We start from the raw sequence: 17,004 nt of genomic DNA, 5'->3' as shown, positions 1-17,004 counted from the left end.
CAGGCTCCACCCAGTTCCCAGAGTACGGGGCATCACAAATCTGTCCCTCAACATTGGTATTCTTATCATTTCAATGAGCATAAAAATAAATCATTTTTTAATTAAGACAAACAAGTGATCTCTATTATTGTAGTTAATTTTGTGTGCAAGTCAGTAGCTTATTTCTGAGTTCTGTTTTCTTCATTGGTGGAGATATTTGTGCTTGGTTTACTATTTTTGGCCTGGAGTGAATCCAAGTTACACAAAAATAGGTTAAAGCAATTGGAATTTAAGAATCCAGTCCCGTCTGTGCTGGACAAACAACATTATGGTGGTCTGATTAATAAACAATCAAGAGCATTTCCTTGTCTGGATCACTGGCGTCTGAATCACATAGGCACCTTTATGACCAACATCTGAAAGGGGTGATCAATTTAGTGGCTAGGTCCTCTTGATACACACATGCTATAACATGATTCATTGATTTCCAGACGGTGAGTTGAATCTGTCTGCAGTTTGAGTAACTATTGGCACTCAAAGTACAATTCTAAAAAGTGATAGGATGGCTTGCCATTTTCTTGAAGTCACAGATGATGTTTAGTTTAGTTTGGTTCTTAATCATTAAACTACCTCACAATGTAAAAGAGAACTCATAATTAAGTGCACAGGTCTGTTATTTTCAAACACAGCCGTCAAAAGAGTCAGTTGAATGCATTTTGCATTGTTTCTTCCTTCCTGTAGGTGAGAAGCCGTTGTGAGAGGTAAAAAGTTGCTTCTCAGCACTGAATTTTAACTTTTGCACCCGGTTACACCAGGCAGGCTGTCACTGGGTCAGGAACCCTAAAGTGTGTGGAGTGGGTTTTGCTGTGGCTTTTTAACTCAGCCATGGCATTAGCACGGTGTTTCCAGGTTTACGGACCAATTGAGAGCAGGCGGGCATGATCCCGACCTGTAGCCAACTTTTCAAGCCTATGTTTCACTGAAATGGAACCTTTTTAAAAGACAAGCTGATGATGCATCAGATTAACATATTAAATCCAACCTAGCCCACATTACCATAAATTTACTATGTTGGCAACAATAGCAAAACCTTATTGTTTTTGCTTTATATCAAAAGTTGTGTAAATGTCATAGAACTGCTGATGTTTAATTGCAACTTTCCCTAACTTTACGGGAATAGTATTGTTCTATTATGAAAAGTAAGAAACTTCAATATTTGCTTCTAATTAATGTCAATCATTCATATAAATAATATTTATGTATCTTAATTGCATTTTTAACTAAAGTTGAATTTTTTAAAAAGTGTAGTTTATCGGTGGTGTGCTGATTCCTTTGGGGCATGAAGGGCTTGTTGGTGTGGATGATTGGGAGGCCTTCTGTTGGGGGGATGTGGGGTGAAGGGGAGGCTTGGGGAGAGAAGATTGGAGCCCTGGCTGAGAGAAAAGGGTTTGGAGGCCTCGTAATAGGATTGGAGGCCTTGGAGGGAAAGGTTGTGGAGGGGGTGCCCGGTCAGGCAGGCACCTATACCCAGGAGGTATATGTAAGGTCTGCCAAACCTTCCATCAACAAGGCTGCCTGGTTTTCTAATGCATGGGAAGTCCGACATACAAGAGTTAAAGTTGAAAATCTGAATTACAAATGAGGCTCGTAACCTACTTATCATTAGTTCCTGCCTGTTTCCTTGGTGTGTGTTGGTCACTATTCCAATTTTCAGCCTGAGTTATAGCTGGAAACGAGTGGGTTGGAGCTGAGTTTTGGTCAGGAAACAGTTTTTTCAGATCCCCACCTGAACCAAACTGCCTATCTTTTTTGGTTAAAATCCCACAACTATTTCTGTGGCTGAATTTTCAATTAATCTGACACTCAAGGCAACATGGGATTAAAGGGACAATAGCCCTTAGAGTAGCTGTTTTTCAAACCAGAGGGAAGTATATGGTGGTGTTCCCCAGGGGTAAGGACCACATGCTCTTTTTGATATTTATGAATGACCTGGACTTGGGTATACAGGACATAATTTCAAAGTTTGTAAATGATTCAAAACTCTCAAACATTGCAAACAATGAGGAGGATAGTAGCAGAGTTCTGAAAGACATGGGCTGGGATTTTCCGGCCTTGTCATGGCAGGACCTGTGCGGGAAAACTCCATTGACCTTTGGCAGGACCAGGCGATCCTGGCGGCAGCCGGAGCCAGAAAATCCTGCCCATTGACTGGGAAATTGAGCAGAAACATGGCAGATGAAATTTAGTGCAGAGAGGGTACTTTTTGGTAGGAAAAATGAGGAGAGGTAATATGAACTAAGTATTTTAAAAGGGATACTGGAACATTGAGACCTTAGGGGTATATGTAAACAAATCTTTTGAAAGTGGAAAGAGAAGGCTGTTAAAAAAGCATAAGGGACCCTTGGTTTTATTGATTGCAATAATATCTAATATTTACATAGCGCCTTTAACATAATTAAATGTCCCCAGACATTGCACATAAGCATTATAAAATGAACTTTGACACGAGCTGTATAAGGAGATAAATATTAGGTAGATGACAAAAGCTGTTTACTTTGGGTGCAGTGCTGATTGTTTTTTAATGTTGCTCAGTATATTTGGTTTCTATTTATGTTTGGAGATATTCCCTGATAATCCATACAAATGTCCAGTATCGCACCCATCTTCCCTGGGTGACCTAAACTAGTAGGCTGATACAAGAGATTCGAGGTTTATATGACCTTTCCTCAGTGTGAAGTCTGCTCCTGTTTGCCCTCTTTGCAGTCCACTGGTGTGGCTGCTATTGGCCCAACAAAATTTCACTGCAACATGCACACTATGGTCAATTGCAACCTAATATGGGAAAAGGGCCTGAAATCATCATTAGGCCTTGATTTTCAGCTGGAAATGAGCCTAGTGCTAGTTTCAGGTTTGCAACCATGATGACTCAAGATGCCCTTACCAATTTGGCAGTGTTTTCCTGGTGCAGAATAGACGCATTCACCACATATTATATTGGACCCATCATCACTTGTTAATTACCAGGTTCCTAGGTCCATGACTTAACCTACAAATGCATTGTTCCCTGGATCGAAATTTGTTCTATAGTGTAAGACTGTTTATAGCAAATAAGACAATGTAAATGGCTTGCACTGTACTTCAGTTCTTTTTCTGTATTTAAAAGACTTATTAATTTATCCAGTCTCATATTTCCGGACACATGATAGTCAAATAGTCTCCAAACTTTTGGTTTATTTTTGAACCAGTGATAGGGGTCCAAGAGAGTTTAACTTAAGGGGAGCACATTGGCCTGGACTTCGCACCGATAGCTAGTCTAAATCCAGAAACTGACTTTGTTTTGAATAAATGTGTTCAATTCATTGGTTACTAGCTACAAGAATAAATCCTTTGCATTGCCTCTCTTGGTTACTGCAGTCCCAGTACTATTATACAGGAATGTGTGACTTTTACATTTATGAAAAAGATTCTATTGATCATTTAACTTGTGGATTAACTTTAATGAAGATGATGCATATTGATTTTTCTCTTAGGAGCCCAGCCAGCCTAACAAAGACTATATAATTAATTTTGAAATTCGTTCGCTACGTGATAGCCGAAGTCTTATAGAGACTGTTGGGATTGAAGATGCCTGCACATTCATTGAAGAAAACCCTCATCCTAGACTTTGGTAAGAAGTATATCTGGATAACGCATGTTTTACTTCTGTTATTTTATTTTCAACTTGTATCACATTGTCCCAGCTTTTCAGCTGGTTGGCAAAATCTCAGTGTTTCCTATTTAATCAGTCTTCACATACAAATGAACTTTGCAGTCATCCCATGGAGGAGAGAATACTTGCTTGTGATGCTTCAAATGATCTTCACTGTCCCTGCTATACATAACGGCTGATCCTCAATTGGATTCTGAGTTTTTTTTTCTGTTGTCTTCCATGCCACAAAAGGGTTTGCATTAATTTATGAAGATTTTTCTTGAGTATTGTTATGACACAGCAGTTGGTAAAGGCTGAGTTATTTAAAATCCCAGAGGGAAACTTTAACAACTGTCATAACCTATATTTTCAATTGGTACGTTTGAGATGCAGCTCTGAATTCAGGAATAAAAACCACCAAGCCTCAAGAGATTTTTTTAATATACGTTAAATTAAACATTTAGTAATTTAACAAGGAACTTAATACATACACATGCCTATAAATTATCATATTAACTTTTAACCAAGTCCCCAAATTAATCACTCCCAGGTAAATCTTAACCAAGGCAACAATAATCCATAGGGCAGAATTTTGCCCTTGGCATGCCGGGGCGGATGGGCACTGCAATCGGCAGTGTGCCACGATTTTACGTGGGCGGGCCAATTAAGGCCCGCCCAGCGTCAGACGCGGTTGCGGAATGAGTGCGAAGGGGCGGGCAGGAGCGGGTGCTCAATGTCTGCCGGATCCAATGGCAACCCAGCGGCCGATTCAAATGTGGCCTCAGCAACCTCTGCAAGGCTGCCACCGAAGGACGTGGAAGTCGTGATGGAGAGTGTTGTGGGTGGACACGGCTGGCAGGAGGGCAGGTCAGCGGGGCATTTGGCCCTGCGTTTCTCCGATGAGTGCCATGCTGCCCTTCTGGAAGAGGTGGCAGCGAGGAGACAAGTCTTTGCCTCAGGGACAGGAGGAGGAGGGCCCCCCACCTCACCAAAAAGGCCTGTGAGGAGGTGGCATTCAAGGTCAGCAGTCGCGATGTGGTGAGCGCACTGGGTACAGTGCCAGAAGCGCTTCAACAATCTCCTACGATCGGGAAGGGTGAGAACTATGTTGGCATGGGTCGATTTGCAGAGCAGTTAAGAGCTGCCCATCCCCCCCCTGTGAACCTCAGAGATGTTAAGAGTGTGAGTGGCAGGATCTGAGCAAGTGGGTGAGCCCTGGCTGCTTGGACTGAGTGCCTTGCGGTTCCAGAGTCTCAAATTGCTGAGCCCTGCAAGGTCGCCTTCAAGTAGAGTTGGCCAGGCTGCAGCAGCACTGCAGGTAGAGAGTGGACTAATCAATGCTCCTCTGTCCTTTCAGGAGAAAACATCCCATAACAATGCAGAGAGGACGCGTGATGGTGGGAGACCACCACACCTAATTCTCACTCATTATGAGCAGTAGGCTCTGGAGCTGGAGCGGCGCCATCTGCCTAGGTCAAGTGGCCATGGTGAGGTTGTGGTGCCGCAGGGAGGTACGAGTGTAGAGTGCTGAGATGAGAATGTTGGTAATTGCAACCATTCCACTGTAGTCCCTATATTGATGTGAGCTTCAAACCCGGAACCCCCATTGATAATGGAAAGACCGAGGGTACCCTGATCTCTGTCTCATGAGGCTGCCAGGAACGCACAGTAACAGTGTGACGACTTCAACTAATCTCATGTCCTGTTCCTTTTAGGCTCACCACCAGCGCTTCGGGATGAAAAGCCTGAAAGACCACCCCTGACCCCTGAGGACAACACTAATCAGAATGCACCTGCATCACACCCGCTCTCTCAAGCAGGCACCAGCACAGATACCAGCACCTCGGTGGGCATTAGATCACCGGCCACTATCTTGGTGCACATTGGCGAGGGCACTTCACACTTGCTTGAGGTGCAGTCGGAGGCATATAAGTTGAGGGCCACTGTGACCTTCAGCGCCACTGGCATGGGGTGTTCACCCACACAGTCGGAGCTGATCTTAGGGCTGATCCTCTGACAGATGGAGGGCACTGTCTTCCTCGAGAGGCAGAGCCTCCTTCGGCATGGCACCACAGACATTATTGAGGTAGCTGCATCGCGCCTGTAAACCCTGGCAGCAGGATAGTGGCGTCTTCTGTGGCCCCTTCTGCCTTAACTTCCTGTTAGCCTTGTGCCTGCACCTCTCCTCCCATAGGTCGCTCCCCTGGAGGCTGAATAGGAACATCTGGCCTCCTCTCCCTTCTGGCCCTCTCTTCCTCCTCAGAGGAGGTGCCTCCAGCGGAGACCACAATCCCCATTACCAGGGTAAGGGAAGGCTGTCTGATACCTGGAAGGCCCCAAGTGGTATGATTCCTCCGGGGGCCTGGAAAACAACACTGAGCCCTGAACTGAAGCCTCTTATTTCTGTCAATGCAGCCCTGAAGCGAGATGAAGGTGTCCTGTTTACACAAGCAAGCAGCAGCAAGTTACATCCCAAACGACAAGCAACTCGCATTTACAAGCCCACTGACCCCTCTTATCCCGCCCGTGGATGAGGTTTTTGAAATTGTGGCCTGCCTGTTTAGCCAGTGTGACGGCCTGAAAATCGCATGGGCTGCGTAAAGTCCGAGACAAATGGCGTCTCAAGGGGCCTTAACTGGCCATAAATTAATGGTGGGCGCGCCTCTGTCTTCATCGCGCACCTGCCTACTGAGATATCGCGAGAGTGCGCATTGACGTTGGCATGCCGGATCAACGTCAACGTGCTTTATTTCATGCTCGGGTGTGTTGGGTGCATGCTTGCACGCCGAGTCAAAAATTTTGGCTTTAAACGTTAAACAGACACAGCACATTTAATCTTACGAGTTCAAAATGAGGCTCCTTTCGATTTGTTTCCTTTGCAGGCAGTTGTATGGCTTACAGGCTGTTTAGTTCTTACAGGCTTCTGACCTGCACGCACAAACTCCTCTTGGGTTATACCTAGCTTTCCCTTTGAATGTAAATTCTCAATGTAGGTCTTTGAACTCCACCTCCTCTACCCATAAAACTCCTTTCATAGCATGAATTTCATTCGTAATATGAACACATTTCCTGGTGTCTCCTAGCTAGGTGCAAGATTTTACTCCCTTCTTTTCAATGGTTTATTCAAAAAATGCAAATGTACTCTTTACCTTACTGTTCACCCAATAACCCCAGATTTTGTCAGATGCTCAGGTGGAAGGATGTAAAAGGAGTCTGTTTCATCTGTATGCTAACTCAGATGAATAGTCAAATCCACCCCAATGGCCCTCAGAAATTCCAACTGACTTCTACAAAATCTCAGGTTTCAACAATTGTGGTACTGTGAAGTTCCAGAAAGATTTCTTTAATGGCTTGCAGCATTAAAAACAAATAATTTGTTTTCTGCTGTCAAATGCAACATCCGGATGGAACATGGAAGCATTTTCACCTTTAGAAGCTGCTACTTCTGGAACTTTTTCCAAACTTATGAACAGAGGAAATAGGAGTAGAAATAGGACATTCAGTCCCTTGAGCTTGCTCTGCCATTCAATAAGGTCATGGCTGATCTGTTTGTGTTTCGAGTTCTACATTCCTATCTACCCTCGATAACCTATCTATATCTGCCTTAAAAAGTGACCTCGTTTCCACTGCCTTCTGGGGCAGAGTTCCACAGTCGCACAACCCTCAGAGAAAAAATTTCTCCTCATCTCTGTCCTATTTTAAAACACTGCCTCCTAGCTCTGGACTCACCACAAGAAGAAACATCCTTTCCACGTTCATCTTGTCAAGACCATTCAGGATCTTATAAAACTTGCTGAGAGTCTACTGCTTTTGCCTAACAACGAGCTCCGATGGCTACATAGAGGGAAAATAACTTATTGCTACAATTTATGAAACACGCCTGAACAATATACAAGTTAAATTTTGTTCCAAGCAAGCCAGCATCAGGAAAAAAATATGGATTGTTTTGAACTGAAGTATTGTTTAACTCAGAATAGTCTGCTGACTTCTGTGGCAGGAGATAGTGAATGTTTGCACATTATAAAACCAACTTATCCTTTTTTCCCATGCAAGGAAGATAATTCATAAATCCTATCCTGCATAAATCCTATTCTTCATAGTGTGCTCAATGTTGTTTGAGTTTCACTTGCCTCACAAAGTTATCACTAAAGTGACATCCACTTTTTCATATTACTGCCACTGAAGGTGCTATTGAGTGGACAATTATTATCACTGACGGTGCCATCTAGTGGATGTGTGAAACCTGTTACAGTTTATATCCTAGCAATGTAACATGCTAATAATTGTGAGCATTACTATGTGAACACTTTGCCAAAAGTAACATAGATAGTGGAATATATGTTTGTGTTGCTGTTGACCAGGGAAAGACCCAAGAGGGTTAGAGCTCAATAGTTTTTTTGCCAACCTGCCTTACAGCACCTTGTGAGGCCATCTGTATGGCAAACCCTACTAAAGAAGGATTAAATTAAGGGGTGTAACACCCACTTATTGGGTGCTACGCAGCCACATCAGGATTGAAAGTGAGGACCGAGATGTGCACGTACACTTAGACGGGATGTCCTAGGCCCAACCATCTTCAGCTGCTTCATCAATGACCACCCTTCCATCATAAAGCCAGAAGTGGGGATGTTTGCTGATGATTGCACGATGTACAATCCATGACTCCATCATCCATGACTCCTCCAATACTGAAGCAGTCCATATCCAAATACGGCAAGACCTGGACAGTATCCGGGCTTGGGCTGACAACTGTCAAGCAATATTTGCCCAACACACGTGCCAGGCAATGACCACCTCCAGCAAGAGAGAAGCTAACCATCACCACTTGACATTCAGTGGTATTACCATTGCTGAATTCCCCCACCATCGACATCCTGGAGTTTACCATTGATCAGAAACTGAACTGGACTAACCACATAAATACTGTGGCTACAAGAGCAGGTCGGAGGCTAGGAACCCTGTGGCGAGTGACTCCCCAAAGACTGTCCACCATCTACAAGACACAAGTCAGGAGCGTGATGCAATACTCTTCACTTGTCTGGAGGAGTGCAGTCCCAATAACACTCGAGAAGCTTGCCACCATCTAGTACAAAGCAGCCTGCTTGATTGGCACCCTTTCCACAGCATTCACTTCCTCCACCACTGACAAACAGTGACAGCAGTGTGTACCATCTACAAGATGCAATGCAGAAACTCACCAAGGCTCCTTAGGCAGCACCTTCCAAACCCATGACCACGACCATCTGGATGGACAAGGGCAGCAGATACATAGGAACACCACCACCTGGAAGTTCCCCTCCAAGCCACCCATCATCCTGACTTGGAAATATATCGCCATTTCTTCACTGTCGCTGGGTCAAAATCCTGGAACTCCCTCCCTAATGGCACAGTGGCCGTACCTACACCACAGGGACTGCAGCGGTTCAAGAAGGCAGCTCACCGCCACCCTCTCAAGAGCAATTAGGGATGGACAATAAATGCGGGCCTAGCCAACAACGCCCACATCCCGTAAATAAATTTTTAAAAAAGTGCACAGCATGCCATCTTTGTAAAGGGGTTTGAGCATCTGAGCGTGGGTAACAATCACAGTCAACACGTAGAGTAGCAGAATGATAATGCAAGTCAGTATGCAATACTGATTTAACACTGGCATTGCCGTTTTCAAACATGTACTCTATCTAACATTAAGTCTTAACCTCACACAGCTGAACACAACAGTAAATGGAAGGAACACCCCCACCATCTCCCAACCAGCACTATTTAAAGGGAGCATTAAGTACTTACTGGTTAGCTGCTGGATTGGTGCAACTGTACATATTTTGCATCTTTTTGGAATTTTCCTATGTTTGATCTGCTTTCCTGTTCTATTTTGTTTTGTCATTCTAAACCCCAGAGCGCACACACATCAGTTGTAACAACCACATAATAAGTTCATGTTAAACAATCTAACATGAGCACTCATAAATCATATTACACTGTTCTAATATGATTATATGATTCCCTACTATTGAGTTCATGATTCAACGTGTGCTCAGGTACATCACGCTTCACAATCCAATGTGACTACAGCACACACTGGTTTACTCAAAACACTTATACTGATTCCACCTTTGATCTCTATATTCCATGTATATTAGTACTAAACTCCAATTTATCAGAAGATACACAATTCAGACATCAGATATACATGGAGACAAGAAGGTACAATTCTGTCCTCAATCTCTTCTAATATTTCCATGGGAACTCCATTGCCTGGAAGTTCTGCTCCAAGTCACACACCATCCTGACTTGGAACTATATCATAATTCCTTCACTGTCGCTGGATCAAGGTCCTGGAAGGCCCTTTCTAACAGCACATGGGTGTAGTTGCACCACATGGACTTACAGTGGTTCAAGAAGGTGGCTCACCACCACCTACTCGAGGGCAATTAAGGCAATAAATGCTGGCTGTGCCAGTGACATTCGCATCCCATTAACAAATAAATTTTTAAAAATCTCACGTGTCCCATTCTACCTCTTTTCACACGTTCCATTCTAACTCTCCTCACGCATCCCATTCTATCTCTCCTCTGCTCACGTTCTCATTCTGTTCTCTCTGTTCTGATTCTATAATTTTTCACTACTCTAATTCTACCTCTCAAGTCATGGCCCCATTTTACCTCCCTCACAATCCTAAACCACTCTTCCTCACATCCATCCCATTCTACACCACCTCAGGAGGACAGAGGAAATGCTACAAAGATACACTGAAGCTCGCTTTGAAGTGCAGAAGCATTGACATTATTGACTGGGAGGAGCTTGTTACCAATTGTTCAAAACAGTGATAACTTGTCCATCAAGCTGCATCATGCTTCGAGTCCAAACGCCTTAATGAAAAAGCAGAGCGGCGGCAGAGAAGGAAAGAAAAGGAAGTAAATCCTACATTCTGGATCCCATTACCTTGGGGGACTGTCTCCTGTACCCAAAGATCTGTGGGTCAAGAATCGGCCTGTTCAGTCACATGAAGACTTGCAACCTTGAATAGATGTCATCCTCGAATTGAGGAACAGCCAACGATGACGATGATGATGACCAGCGGCCTCTCCTGAACTGTTAACTCCCCTTTCCCAACATAAGAATTCATACTTTCCGGAGAAGAGATGAAATGTCGAAGGAACAGCGAAGATGCACACAGCTTGCAAGTCTGAGCTTGGATTATAAACAACCTTAAAAATCCATTTAGCTTGCCAAACAATGAAATTGAGGCTCATACACAATGGACTCTCATTCATTATCCATTAACCTAGAGAGTTTCAATTAATCTGCTGTTTCCAGGTTAACATATGTGGCTCAGTCAATGTGGCTCATTGGCCATGCTGTATTGATATGATCAATATTCCAGTAAACCTGCCTAAAAGAAAGCATTGAGACTAAATCCAGACTAAATCCATTGTTCAACTTCATTCTAGGTTGTGTGTTATCTTGCCACGATGGGCCTTGTCCATTGGGTTTGTGACCTTTTAGTTGTTGAGAGTTTTCCAGGGCCTTTTGGCTCCAGGAAGAATCCTAGATAGTTGAGAGCTCTGAATAAGAAGCGGTCCCAAGTCTCGCTCTAATCCAGGGTATTCATCACTTTCATCCAGCTCAGCCCTGCTTCTCCATTCGTCCAGCTACCAGTGAATTTTCCTGCTATTCTTCCTCTCCCACAACCCTTGAATGATTATTCTGGATGCTCTCGCCTCCAGATGCTCAGTTTCCCTGGTGGCTCTGAGACCTTTTCTGGCTGCTTGCCCCCTGCTCTTCTTGCTGTGCACTGCTTTCTTCTGGACACACCTTCCCCTCTGCCCACCACCAGCTCGAGCTTGCTGTTCCTCCAATCACAAATTTCTTCTTTGCTGCACTTGCTGCTGCTCCAATCACAGATTCATTTCTCCCACTCTCTGTCACTCACTGGTGTAAGCGGCCTGTTTATTTCAATATATGGTAAATTCCAGATATCTGCGTCACCACTTAGTCACGCTCCTTAGAGGGATGTTGCTTTTATATAATTTGTTCCTCTTGCTAACTTGAAATTACTTGCTATTGTGCACTGTTGAAGACTTTTTTATGTTTGTTCTCAGGATGTGGGTGATATTGGCAAGGCTGCAATTTACTACCTATCCCAACTGCACTTCTTGCACCACTAGAATCCTCAGTACTGCTGCTATCACAATCTGATGGACCTGTTTTGCCACAGTCAGTCAAAAGCTTCCTATCTATGGCATTCAACTCTATCCATGTTTGGATCATGCCTGCATTAAATTTTTGAACTGAGAGATTCTGGAAGAACCCGATCTGAGGAGATTATTGATAATTAGGTGTTGCTTGATGGCATGTGTAAAGTTCCACCCACCATTTTACTAATGTTTGGGAAGAAGCTGATTTATTCTGTCTTCTGTAGCTATGACAAAGCTGGGTAATCTTCTATAGTGGTGAGGTGTTAGTCAGTATCATAGTATATCAAAACAATCTGGTTAAGGTGGCTGGTGAGCTTTGGTATACAAGTCCTTAGCACTTAGTTGGGATTCTGTTGGCTTCCATAGTCTTTGCTATCCTGTCCACTGTTATGACATATGAAGTGAAACACGTTGGCTGGATACTGGCATCTGTGTTGCTGGAGATCTCAGGAAGATGCCGAGTACAATCATTTAATTAACAATTTAGGCTGAAGTTGCAGGCGAACACTTCAGCTTTGTCTCTTGCACTTATGTCCTGGCCTCCACCATGGTTGTGGAAGAAGTTTAAGGAGCCATTTCCTCATAATTGCTTGGCTGTCCACCACAGTTGCTGGATATTGTAGGGCTAGTAAACTTTGATCTGTTGATTATAGGGTTGCCTACTTGTCTATAGCCTACTTTTTTTATGTTTAGCATTTAGATAATCCAGAATTGTAGCTTCATTAGGCTGTTAAGCCATTCTAAGTTGCCTGCTGCTGCACTTGGCATCCCCTTGTAGTCTCCAAAAGTTTCAAGAAATGATATGCCATTATTTTCACTGCACGAAATCACTTGCATCATAAATTATTGGGACTTGTACTGTTTAAAACAAATTCTGCAGGAAATTCTGGGTCATTATTATAGTCTTGTACGATAATTATTATATGAAGTCGTTTGACATTTATCATCCCCTATGTCATAATGCTCATGGAAGATATGAAACGACTTTCTTCCTTACATGATATATCTTGAAATAATCCCAGTTTCTCATTGGCCTTAACCAAATGAGAAAAGCCAAATCAAACAAGGAGCTGAATAAATCGGGGATGGAGTGGAGAGAGGATGATCCCCGCGCCCCACCTCTCATGTTGGCTCCACAACGAGCAGCCACGCAGTCACACCCTCATTGGGGTGCAAGCCCTGCCCTCTGGAGCTGCGGGCCAATCGGATTGGCTGGCAGCTCCATTAGCCCTAACAGTGCCAGGAAAGTGCCAGTAGCCGCTGCCTGGACTGAAGGTGAAGAGTGGAGCCCAAGGCCTCGTATCCCTGGAGAAGGTAAGTCCGGGGTCTTGGGCCGGGAGGGTTTGGGAGTGTTAGGGACGGGCAATGGGTGGGGGAGAGGATGGGTTTAGGAGACAGAGTAGGTAGGAACAAAGGGGGGGGTTCAGACTAAGGGGGGGGGCCATCCTGCGATCGCCAAAGGGCAGCCCCCGAAGAGCGACCTCCCCCGTGCCCCCCACCCCACCCCCACACCCCTACCCCCACACGCTTCCGTCATGCCCTTTAACCATTTCAGGTTAAAAATCGGGCTTCCCATTCCCGCCCTGACGCCCATGCCAAACATATTATGGGATGGGCAGCGTATTATTAGCGTCAATACACCTGATAAGCCTAATTGACCCTTAAGTGGTCATTTTAATATGGCAGTCGAGCATGTCAATTCCGGTGCCCGCCCCCCCTAGTATTATGGGGAAGAGCTCCAGGGTGGGCGGGAAGGTGGTGGGATGTGCCCCCCCCCAACCTCCCCCCGGCCTTGAGCACGTAAAATTCAGTCCATGATTTCCCTGAGAAATAGTGCCTTTGACACACAACCTTAAACCATCAAATCTTTTAAAGATACAACAAGCACATTCCAAGGCACTATGCGAAGGACAAAATGTCCATAACCGCTGCTTCACTCAGTGGCAGAAATGTAATAATTTATGTATTTGTTTTGTAAGTACTGAAAAGATTGATGTTGATAGGAACTACATACTAATTCAGATGAGGTTTGAACTACCCATTCTAATTTTGACATGTAAAGCAAGAATTTGAGTTTATGGTTGAGGTTTGCTGTAAATTTTGAAGGAATCCTTTTTGGTTGGAGCATAGCTTTCTGGCCTAATAATTACAGTCAATTATGGTGCTTAATATTTTGAAAGATTTATACCTTGCTACCAATTGCAAATGCATGCTAAAGTTCTCGTGAAACTGTCTATCTTGCAGTAATAAAGACAGAATTATCTAATAACCTATTGGATGGCAAATGTTTAATAGAGAAAATATAACAATCTGAATTAAGCCTGAATAGTAGACCCTGAAATGTTAACTCTCTTTCCCTGCTCACAATGATGTCTGACCTGAGTATTCAGAGCATTTTCTGTTCTTGTTATTGTAAATAGTCGTCTGCATTTTGTCACAAAATTGGCAGCCTCTGTTAATCGCATGTGAATATGCAGGGGGATCTTGCATTGTTAAACACTAAGCTAGGTATGTGATCTATAGGTATGGGGTCAGTTGTATAAGGTTAAGAGCTGTTACGACTCCTGTCAGAATGGGAGTCAAGTAGCACTCAATCTTACAGCAGAAACCTGTGTGTATAATATTTCACAGGTGAAAGCACTGACTTATGGGTCAAGAGCCCAAATAAGTGAAAATTAAATGGGCTAAATTTGATAACCGCTGAAAATGGATGTGGGAATCATGATTTCGGTTTAGCCTGCTCCCATTGCTTCCGATCTGGGCAGCACACCAACTTCATTCTGCTGCTAATGTACATGATGGCAGCATGCAGTTCTTGCTAACTGCCCTGTTGTTTAACTGCACATCTCAGCAATGGGCTCAAAATTGTGAGGTTAGTACCAGTTAAAGCTATTCTTAAATGATATTTTGGCTGGAACAGGCACTGGAGTCATTCCACAACTTATTCTGATGTGGAAGAGACACAAGAATGGCACACCATGGAGAGTGCAGGCTCCAAATTTTTCTGACAATGAGCTGGAGACCTTGGTCAAGGAGGTGCAGAGGAGAGGTGTGTTTTATCAACAGGGGGCCAGAAGGCCCTCCCAGGCAAACTTTCAGAAGGCAGTAGGACCAGATAGCCATCACAGTCATTGCCAGGAGTCAAGTCCTGAGGAACTGGATGCAGTGCTTCAAAATGTTCTGTGACCTCACATGAGTGGTCTAGGTCAATGAATGCATCTTCAAATGCCATAACCTACCAACAGTGCCACTAGCCTAAGACACTGCTCAATGCACCACAGCTCCCCATCACTCACCTATCAACAACCTCTATCAGAACTCTTACCTAACATTTATAGCTTCACCCCACCCTCACACACGTAGCACCGTTGCAAGCCTCACACCCACATTTCGCAGCTTGCACACGCTGTCAGCTGTTCAATCATGACAGTCACATCACCTAAACGTATTAACACACTTACTGATGCACTTTCCTTTCTCTTGTAGGACAAGATCGTGAGCAACTGGGGGCAGCAGGTGCTACCCAGATTTAGACTGGCATGGCTGTATGCCTTTACCCCAGTGGAGGGGATGGTGCTCGGCATCATTAGAAGGGCCAATGCTGAGGGCTGAAACGCAAGATGATGACAATATCCTCATGCATAATCTTACCTCCCTCTCGTTCCACATTCTCTCAAGATCTAGAAGCTGAAATTGGTGTAAGCTTGCACTCCTTACTTAGCCTGCTCCAACAGCTGCCTCTGCCACAACCCGATACTTGTGTCTTTGCCCTTTCAGATACCAAGAACTGGAACTTGGCCAGGCAGTGGTGAAAGAGCAAGAAGATAATGATAAAGAAAAAACACTGTCACTTGATCTCACACTCGCAACCATTAGCTCCAACACTGACACTGCGTGTACATTAGAACATAGCTTGGAAGTGGAATATGCAAGTGGTGAGACACCGGGCACATATGGCTTGCAGCCAGGGCAGGGAACAAGTGTTGCCAAAGTGCCAGCTCTTGGAGAGTGAGACTGCACACGAGTTGTGCTGCAAAAGATTGAGACGAGCACTACAATAGGACTGGCTACAAATGAAAGCTGGTGAGCGTACATAATGAAATGCTTGGTGTTTTGGCAGGCCTGCTAAAAAGCCTGTGTCTCATGTCAAGTAGCATGGAAGAGTTCCCCTCCAACTTTACACAGGGCTTTGCAGAGAGCTTGAAGCCCATCCTTTTCAGCATGGAAGGACTGACCAACTCCATTAACACACTTGTGAACCTTACCATGACAACACCTGATGGATGGGCAATTCCTTAGCTTCTATTGCAACACAAACAGAACCCCCAATGTCTGGGTGCTGCAGTTGAAGCTCAAACTTCAATCATGCATGACCAGCTTGCTGCCATGGAAGCTCAGACTGCTCTCATGCCAGCACAGACTGCTACCACCATGGCTGTAGATACCAGTATTCAAAGGGGCTTCTAGGCTGTCACAGCACTTTGGCAATCTGCCCTCCAACAGATTACAACAGAGGGATTGCTGAGACACCACCCTAGTGGGTAGTAGTGGCTCTGTGGAACATGAACCTGCTGTCCTCTCTCAGGATAACAACATTCGTCCTCCCAGCACAGGCACTCTGCCAGGGCCCTTGCTGTTGCCTGTTAGCCAGCCCAGTCTGCTCTTGTCAACATGGTGCAGTCTAAAGTCAGGCCTTCTAGGACCAGAGTTTCTGAAGGTTGGCCTCTAAGGCCATCTGCAATCTGGTCCACTGAAAGGCAGTAGCCTTCCATCAATCTTACTGCAGCCACTGAGGTAACCCTGTGCAGGGGCAGTAGGGCAGGCAGAGGCACATTGAAAATAGACACTAAGGGAATTACTTGACATTGTATGCAATGTGACATGCCTTTGATTTATAAAGTTGGTTTGGGATGTTCATTTTGTATTGGTTTTTATTTTCGTATTCTAGCAAAGTGAATGACGTAATACTAAGTGACAGATGGATGGTAAGGTGTGGGACTTTTTGCTGGGCATATAACTAAGAGTGGTTGATCTTTACACTAGATTTCTGAAGATTTCCATTCCTAAGTACCAACACTAATCACCTTGATGAGCACAAAAATTAGGGAGAAAATATCTCCTTTTTAAATTTATTTTTATCCT

The 17,004-nt window shown here is 44.2% G+C and overlaps 1 protein-coding gene across 4 annotated transcripts in view; it reads left to right on the top strand.

The window, feature by feature from the left end:
* wdr35 (WD repeat domain 35) overlaps positions 1-17,004 on the top strand; it is a 118,091-nt gene that overhangs the window by 59,260 nt on the left and 41,827 nt on the right. For all 4 annotated transcript variants that reach the window (XM_078541522.1, XM_078541521.1, XM_078541520.1 and 1 more), the window contains one exon: positions 3,510-3,646. In XM_078541522.1, the coding sequence (XP_078397648.1) occupies positions 3,510-3,646 (137 nt within the window). The remainder of the gene's footprint in view (positions 1-3,509; positions 3,647-17,004) is intronic.

Source organism: Cetorhinus maximus, chromosome 5 (assembly GCF_964194155.1).
Source record: "Cetorhinus maximus chromosome 5, sCetMax3.hap1.1, whole genome shotgun sequence".
NCBI lineage: Eukaryota > Metazoa > Chordata > Chondrichthyes > Lamniformes > Cetorhinidae > Cetorhinus > Cetorhinus maximus.
Note: the sequence above shows the minus strand (reverse complement) of the source record. Positions and strands in the feature narration are given on the sequence as shown.